This window comes from Xenopus laevis, chromosome 7S, assembly GCF_017654675.1.
Source record: "Xenopus laevis strain J_2021 chromosome 7S, Xenopus_laevis_v10.1, whole genome shotgun sequence".
In the NCBI taxonomy this organism is placed as follows: domain Eukaryota; kingdom Metazoa; phylum Chordata; class Amphibia; order Anura; family Pipidae; genus Xenopus; species Xenopus laevis.
Genome location: NC_054384.1, coordinates 80,300,426 through 80,309,742, shown reverse-complemented (window position 1 = coordinate 80,309,742; position 9,317 = coordinate 80,300,426). Strand labels below are relative to the sequence as shown.

Genomic DNA, 9,317 nt, shown 5'->3' with positions numbered 1-9,317 from the left:
GAAGGCAGTTGTGCCAGCTGAATCAATATAATAAACACCTCTGTCAGTTTGGAGCGTTAGTAGTGAAGACGTGATTTTTATTTTTAAAACTTGACGTCTAGTTGCCAGAAGTTACTACGGGAAAACTGCCTCTCAGCTGAGAAGGAAGAATTGCATAAATAGATATCCATGTAAAATTGCTGCCAATCCTCCAGGAACACAGAACTATGCTCTACATAATGGGAGGAAAGACATTCTTCATGCAACACACTGAAGCTGCTCTTGTCAGGGTTTTATATTATATATACTGTAATAATGAGAATTTACAGTGACTTTATCATCTATCTCTTGTAACAAGGTCCTAAAGCAACAGAATAGAATCACGCCTGGTCATGTGTACAGTAGCCAGAAGTATAGACTCCACCAAACAGGTGACCCTCTAATCCTGTCAATTCTACAGATTTTCACATTTTTCATGAAAAAGAGGTGGTGAGCCCGAGGGCAGATTAAGACAGGTGGAGTAGCAAACAGAGTGCTAAGAAAAGGTTTCTTTTTCCGTTGTAACTGCTGTGACTTGGTAGTATTGGTGGTGTCATAGGATCAGCCTGTAACAAACACACACAATTACAGTGAGGAACTGAATTTTACAATTCGTTCTTTGACTTTCCCCACAACATTGCAAGATGGTAGTCACATCTCCCTCAGACAAAAGGTGACCATACACGGGCAGATAAAACAGACTGAGCTTATTGACCCATGTATAGAGTCCTCCAACCAATATATTGCAGAAAATAGGGCAGTTATGTATCAGACAGGCTTAAAAATCCCACTGGAGCGAGGGCCTCATAAGCATGAGATCTGATCGTTGGGCCCTGGTAGTAGAGTTCTGTACAGGTCTAATCTGAAGGACCCATGCAGGACTTATACCTGCCACCAAACCCCTACCCAGAGCAGCTACCTGACCTTGACCCTACACAGTTAAACTACAATACTACAGGCGGGTGGGAGGGACCAGTCTGCACCTTAGCCGGGTACCCAGATGGATGACCAGTGGACTTATCGCATGGTCAGAGAATTAGGGATCTGCCCAAAACCCAGCTGCTTTGTGGGTATTCCTTGTGTACACTACACGGTGCAGGACTTTACCTTAGTGCTGAAAGATCTGATCATTGGTGACCTTGGCAAATGAGCAGATCTTATAAAGTATGGCTAGCTAAATACTCGGATATCCACAATGCCTTGCAAGCTCTGTGAAGAAAGACAAGAACCAAAGTGTGCAAGGCACTGTGCGAAATGGAGACTTCTGATATATTGTTTCTGTATTCTGGCAAACTGAGCAGAAAATAGCAAAGGACAGACTGCGATTGAATTGACAAATAGCTTTACAACCACAGAAATCGTTTAAAGTAAAAAAAAAAAAAAAACACTATTGGTCAGTTGATTAAAATCACCATTTTCTCCCCACAATGCACCATTTATAGTACCTTCCAGAATTCTAAAAAAAAAAACTGTAGATAACCACTAAGAAGCGTGTGCTGCAAATTGTATGCCACGGGGCAATGTGGGTGTAATGCCCCTTTGATGGGTAACTGTGAACTGGTTGGCACGGAGGCTTTTCTTTGTAAAAGGATCAGCATCAGAAATGCCCAGAACCAACACTACTACTATAGGCACCAAACTCCCATCAGGTGGGGAAAAAAACCCATAATGCAGGTCTATGGGTATCAGGCAAAGATAAAAACATTAGCTGAGCCTTTTGATATGAGGCATAAGAAAAGTGATGCAAAGGTGATACCTGTATTGGTTAACTAAATGATACAATAATAAGCTTTCTCAATATTTCACTTCCTGATCAGCTTTGAAAAAGAAACTGTAATTTAGTGAATGTTTGCTGTGATTATCCTCAATAGAGAGAGGTATCACCTTTACACCACTTTTCTCATATAAAACGTTTTTTTTTCCAACTGGTATAAAAATCTTTACAAGTGGCTGTAGCTGTAGCTCACTATATACAGTATGTATATGTAATAAAACAGATTTTAACACTACCAGTTCTGGGATTGCTTCTAAAGACACATGACAAGAGTTGGCAGTACACACAGTTATGTAGACATGTTCGCGTGACTGCCTTGTGATTGTTTGGAATTTCTGCACATTTCCATATCGGACTGAAGACCCAGAGGATAATCCACGAGCAACCGATCCACTATATGTACTGTTGGGGGAATGGACTATTTTTGAGTGCAGTTGAAGTATAAAAAGTGATTAATGAAACTACACATTGGATTGACGCCACAAAAGTTGTGACATTGAGACACAATAAAAGAGGTGCTAAATTTGTTATATTTTCCACCATATTCAGAGAAGAGATTCCCTGCCACTTTAAAAGGCCAATCAGCATTGCACTGGGGGTCCACCAGGGCTGTCACTTCAGAGGCCCTGTCTCAGTCATGGGGTCTTCCACACGCCAGTGCCACAAGGACCTTCCCCAACCCCCCACTCCGTTCTCTGTTTTTGTCATTTTAACAACATAAGTAAATAATAACCACAAGCTGACGAATGAATGTAATGAAATTCCCTGGTCTCAAAAATGTAAAACTCACCAAATATAAGAAGGGGTTCTGGTGCCCCGCCCTGAACCTTCAACGGAGGGAGCGGATAACCGTAATGTAGTGGAGCAGGCACTTCATAGACCAATCTTCCAGACTCATAAAATGATTAGTAGTTTATCAGGTACATCAGGATACAGCCTTACGCTTTTCGTATCTTACAGATAGTGATTAAGGGGCAGATGTATCAAGGGTCGAATTTCGAAGTAGAAAAAGCTTGAAATTCGACCATCGAATTGGAATACTTCGACTTCGAAGTTTTTTTACATCGAATTTGGCCATTTGCGGTAGAAGTAAAATCGTTCGATCGAACAATTAAATCCTTCGAATCGAACTTTTTGAAGGATTTCAGTGATCGATCGAACGATTTTACTTCGACTTCCAAAAACTTAGAAAAATGCTCTAGAAGGTCCCCATAGGCTAACATAGCACTTCGGCAGGTTTAATTTGGTGAAGTATTGAAGTCTAAGTTTTTTTAAAGAGACAGTACTTCGATTATCGAATGGTCACATATTCAAACGATTTTGAATTCGAATCAAATTCGAAGTATCCTATTCGATGGTCAAAGTATCCAAAAAATTACTTCGATTTTTTTTTACTACGAAAATTCCCTCGAATTCACTTCGACCCTTGATAAATCTGCCCCTATGTGTCTGTAAGATATGAAACGCGTAAGGCTGTATCCTGATGTACCTAATCATCATTTTACAAGTCTGTATTTTGGTGGATTTCTGTTTGTGAACACTCATTAGTTGTGGTTTTCAGCCTCTGGCAGGGATGTATTTGGGTCTGGTGCCACCCTAGGCAGTGGACTTCACAGCAGAATTTCCGGCATTCCTGCACTGGGCCCTGTACCCCTCATCCACTACTTATAATTCACCTATAGGACACATTGTAGGCAAAGACGGCACAAATAGTTTATTTTATGGAGAGTTGGAAGAACATGCTCTGGTTAAACCATATCCACTCAGGATCTGATGAAATGAAAAATAAAATACAAAAGGGACAATGTGGATCTTTTTGATTTTAATTTGAACTATTTTGGCTACAATTGCTGATAAAGTGCTGAGATATAACAGTTCCAGTAGACAATCAATGCTTTGCAGATGTTACCCAGAGGCGACAGTCAGCAGGTAGAGAATACCATGAGACAGGCAAGCAAATGTTTCACTACAGATCAATGGATACCTGTAATCATACATACAAACAGATAAGTTAAATTAACTGTTAGTATAATGTAGAGAGGGATATTCTGAGACCGTTTGCAATTGGTTTTCATTTTTTATTACTTGTGGTTTTTGAGTTATTTAGCTTTTTATTCAGCAGCTCTCCAGTTTGCGATTTCAGCAATCCAGTTGTTAGGGTCCAAATTACCCTAGCAACCATGCACTGATTTGAATACGAGGGAATATAAATAAGAAAAGACTTGAATACGAGTAATAAAAAGTAACAATTAATATACATCTGTAGTCTTACAGAGCATCTGTTTCTTAGATGGAGCAAGTGACCCCCGCTTTTGAAGCTGGAAAGTCAGAGAAAGAAAATAATTCAAAAACTATAAAAAAAATTGAAGGCCAATTGAATAGTTGCTTAGAATTTCTATAATTCTAGAACATACTTTACAGCCGTCACATGAGATCCCAGATTGCAGAACATAATAGTGTCAGGGCACAAAAAAAGTGTCTGTACGAATTTGAGCAGTAACTGAGTTGCTTCTGTTAAGGGAACAAAGTAAGGGCAAGGCCAGACGTGCCGTTTTTACGTTGTGTTTTTAAAAAAGCTCTGTCTGGCGTAAATCCCCATAAACTGCACTACCACTGAAACTAATGGAAACCGCACTATAGCAATTCTCACAGGGCGCTTACAAGCTGAAATCCGCCACAGGACGCCAGTATTGACATTTTTTAGCAGAAGCGCCAATATGTCAAGAAACTACCAAATCAATAGACTCTATGGGATCTGCAAGTTTAAAACCACACATTACGTAAATACACAGCGTATTTTAAATATGGCGTCCAAATTCTTGCGAGATAAATGACGCATATACGTTTTTACGGACGGTGACGTATTGACGACCATTCCTGCTCCATTTTGCATGTAAATAGTTTTTTAATTTCTAAATGGCTTTTCTATTTCCAGCCAGCGGCATTATGGGGAACAAGAACAGCGAGAAGTGCATGTTGGGAAAAGAAACCTACGTGCTGAAAAACGCATGTTGACGGTCGCGTGTGGTTTTTAGTGGCGTATTTATGCAACGTAAAAACGCCATGTCTGCCCTTGCCCTGAGCTCTTATGAATTATTAATGTAGAAACATTGTGTGCCGTGACACTTGCTGGAGATGCAGTTACTGAACCAATAACTTGTAGACTATTTTGAGTACTTATTTATTCTATGTCAGAATATTTGTTTCCCAACAACAACAGGACATTTCATTGATAAAAAAAAATAATCCCATCAGAGCTCTCTATCCACATAGTATGGAATATCCAGTAGGAGTTGAAATATGAACTAAAATGTTGTGAAGTCTGAGCTCACTGCTTCTGGGCTGCTGCTGCTACTCTCATGAAGGTACGTGGCCAGTAACAACAAGCAGGGTGACCTTATATTAATTAATAAATTCTACTAATGCCTATGATATTAGATTATTAGATATTAATTGAAGGAGGATGATGGATCGATGGATGGGATAGAGCTACAAGAAATTAGGAATCAATGGGGCTCATTTATCAACACTGGGCAAATTTGCCCATGGGCAATTACCTATAGCAACCAATCAGCTTTCTGAAGCCAGCTGCAAGTAGAACAATGAATGCAGCAATTTGATTGGTTGCCTTGGTTTACTGCCCTGTGATGATAAATGACCCTTGAGTGCAGGGACTGTATTTTCAGGACTGTGAACAATAAAACTTGTACACCAGCTATATGCAATGGGTATGCTACAATATGGGACACACGTGACACAGTTTAGTTGTATTTAAAAGACTTAAGCACATTGAATGGAGTTTTAAGGCACAGTAATTTACTAAGGAGTTTCTATTTGGAAGTCTAATGGATATAATGTAAATACATTCAGTTATTAAATAGATGTAACAAAGACAACTTGGTTTGGGGAGATCTTGACAGAAAAGACGTTTTCTGAGACAATATCTTTTTAAGACTGGTTTGGTAGGCCCCGGCGCTGCATTTAATATATACAAAAGAGCAATTACTTGTTTGGTCAGTTAGAAAAAAAAACTGTATTGTAAAAAGTGTAAAATGAGGTGAAGTTACATCTCAATGGTAAAATGATATTTTTTTGGAATATTCATTGTCTTACAACTGTAGGAGAGACTATTAATGAAGATATTATAAGTGCAATAACCACGTGCTCTTTGCAAGGGCTTCGTAGATCAGCAACACTGTAGAGAAAGATTCTGCTGATCTGTAGCCAAAAAACTCATCAGATATGATTTCTGCTGCGTTTGCCCAATCCTGACAAGGTAAGTATGTTGGTTGCAGCAGGGCAAATGCAGAAACCTCATCATTACAGGGTATAAAATGTACAACTGAATGTAAACGCTGATCTAGGATTCTCCAGTGTTGCAGTGTGCTAAAACTCCTTCCAAAATTCTCAGAAGGATCACACTGGGGGTCATTTCTAAACAATGGGGAGTGCAGCTGGCTGCACAAAAAACTGATCACTGATTGGTTGCCATGGGTTACTGCCCAGGTGCAATTTTGCCCAGTGTTTAGGAATGAGCCATATGGTTTACACAACTGCCCGGGATGCATTAGAAGCCCAATGTGAATCGTGGCTACACTGTTCAACACTAACTGTGAGCTACATGCCATTTCTAAAAACAATCCTACGGATGATGGCAGACGAGGCTACTGTGGGAGATTAGTCGCCCAGCGACAAATCGCCTCTTCTTCGGGCAACTAATCTCCCCTAAATGCCTTCCCACTGGCTAGAATGTAAATTGCCGGAAGGATGGCACTTGGATCACTTCGTTTTTGCGAAGTTGCCTTAAGAGGAAACTTCGGGCGACTTCGGAAAGCTTAAGCGATCCGAGTGCCATCCCGCCGGCGATTTACATTCTAGTCGAAGGGAAGGCATTTAAGGGAGATTAGTCGCCCCCCAAAAAGAGGCGATTTGTCGCTGGGCAACTAATCTTCTCCAGTAGCATCGTCTGCCACCTCCCTAAACAGTGCAGGGAGATATTGGAGGGAGATTTTTAAACCAAACAACTGGTGTGCTGCTTACAGCAGTAACTACTATGTTTGGTTTTATTTCTGTTCGGCAATTCTCTTTGAAAGAAAGTTGCACCCGTAATAGCTTATAAAGCTGCCACGTCAATAAGGGCTGTAAGAGGTGCGGAACCAAGGTGCGGAGACATCACTATGGGATGCAGCAGTTATCTTTCCTTTCCATAAAAAATATTAGGGCTGAATTTATATGCACTTACAGACCCTACTCTGCCAGTCAGAACACAGGCTGGAATATTAAGGAATGAAGGAACATGAGAGATGCCATGTGATAGACAGGTCTGCCCCATCTTATAAAACAAACATAGAGAAAGGGAGAATAAGATACATTTAGGGTAAGGACACACTGGACGATTTGTCGCCGTTTTAAAAAAGTAAATCGCGGCGGCAAGACGATCGTCTTTTTTGAACAGACGATTCACAGCGACTATTGGCACAGAGCGATTTGTATCCCATTACTCTGTGCGGTACGTGCTCCACCCAAACCGGAAACGGTTTGTGCTTCCCGCTGTAACCTGGTGTCTTTACGTTCTTGCGTCATTGCGTTCACATTGTAATTTGAATACAATTGCTGCTACTTATCTGTATGTGTGTGCGTGTCTAGGAGATTTCAGTGCTTTTCTAAGTACATGCTATTTCTGATAAATCGCTCGGAAAAGGGTCTCAGTGCGTTTTGGAGCTACAGGCGATTCACAAACGCGCTGTGGGCACAGGAGCTGGCGTCTTTCATTTGGTTTTGTTCAGAGACAAAACGAGCGATATGTCGCCGCGATTTGCTTTTTAAAAACGTTGGCGACAAATCGTCCCGTGTGTCCCTACCCTTAAGAGTTATCAGGTATGGGACATAGATTTATAAAATGTAAACAACGCTAGAAAACCGTTTTTGCCACCAGTGAAAAACTGCTTAACTTCATGTAAGCACTGCTGGCGGCAAGTCGGTAAATATTTTAAATTTGATTTTTATACGAAATAATTATAAATTTCTGTTTTAAAATCTTTAAGATATCACTAGTTTGAGAAATCAAGGAAGCTGGTTAGAAGTAAGACCAGTACTTTGCAGCTGGTATTTCCCATAAGGGCTTCAGTCTGTTTTGGTCTATTGTCCGTGAGTGGAGCACAGTTACGTGGAGCGGCTGCTGTAAACGGGAGTAGATACTGCATGTTCACTGAAGGCTCCAACGCATGGAAATCCTTAGAAGTCATCCTCTTCTTCCTCGTCTTCTGTAAAATAGTTTTGCTTTTTCCGCACGTTCCAATGTAAGCACTCAGCCAAGCTGTCAAACCAGTCGTTCACTGGGTCCCGAAAACAGATGGAAGGGAGAGGGTAACATGAGGTAGTGATGCTAATACTGCAAATATAGAAGACAACAAAAACCTTTGCTTAGCAAAAAGCTTATCCGAGGGAACTCTCTCAAGTGTATGAATTGAATGTGCAGTCTCTCTGCTCAGTTGTGGAAGTCTAAGCATCAAGCCAAAGGCTGATATGAAGCAGAGGGTGGAGGACTTTGGATCATGCTAATGACTAGAGAACACTCTGATTAAACATCTCACCTGTCTCCATGGCAGATTTCTTGTCTTTTCCTCCCATCGAATGATACCCAAGCAGTGTTCCGTGCATCAGGGGACAGCATAATCTTAAGATGAAAGGAGAAAAAAAACTTTTCAGTACATTCTTTTGAGATGGATCATTAAACTGTTCAGAGTAGTTAGAAGCAGTCAAATAGAGAATGATTATATAACTGGTTTGGTCAGGTATTAAGCGGCTGATAGGCAGCGAAGATAAAAGAGATCAGATGAGAAAGTGAATAAACAAGCTGCGTCTATATCCTCAGGACAGAATATTATCCATAAGCAAAGACACAACAAACCTTCTGTTCAAATGCACTTTTTAATTGGGAGTACTTAAAAGGGAGTGTGTATCAAAATACTGAAAATATTTATCCTTGATAAAAGCAAATAGAATTCTAAGCAATTCAACTATACATTCATTTGAAATAGACAGTGATTTTAAACCTATTTGTAAATGTAACTGCAATTGAAATCAGTTTGTATGAGACATCAGCTCTCTAAGATCTGGACATGTCAGACATTGTGGGAAGTAAAGTCTTAGTTGAATGAGAACTGACTACCAATTGAAAATTGCAGTGCTAGGAGTAGTCAGGGAAAGCAGCCGAGAGTATAGTAAGGGACAGTAAGCAAGCAACGGCCTTGAGCCTTGTTGTTAGAGGAACAGGAACACCAAAAATGAAATTGTTTTAAAGCAATGACAATATAATATACTGTTGCCACATGCTGGTAAAATGGGTGTGTTTGCTTTAGAACACGACTATAGTATATTTATACAAACTGCTGTGTAACCACAGGATACAAAGAAGATAACAGATACACTATTATTATTATTATGTATTTTTGTATCGATACAAAAGGTGCAACAGAGCTTAAAATCTAAAAGGGGAAGGGATTGAGACACAAGGTGTGGGAGT

General features: G+C 40.2%; 1 protein-coding gene across 5 annotated transcripts in view; it reads right to left on the bottom strand.

Moving 5' to 3' along the window:
- Positions 1 to 7,631: 7,631 nt before the first annotated feature.
- nadk.S (NAD kinase S homeolog) overlaps positions 7,632 to 9,317 on the bottom strand; it is a 44,248-nt gene continuing 42,562 nt past the window's right edge. For all 5 annotated transcript variants that reach the window (XM_041571432.1, XM_041571430.1, XM_041571429.1 and 2 more), the window contains 2 exons: positions 8,386 to 8,468; positions 7,632 to 8,183 (listed from right to left, as the gene is read on the bottom strand). In XM_041571432.1, the coding sequence (XP_041427366.1) occupies positions 8,027 to 8,183; positions 8,386 to 8,468 (240 nt within the window). In that variant the 3' untranslated portion in view covers positions 7,632 to 8,026. The remainder of the gene's footprint in view (positions 8,184 to 8,385; positions 8,469 to 9,317) is intronic.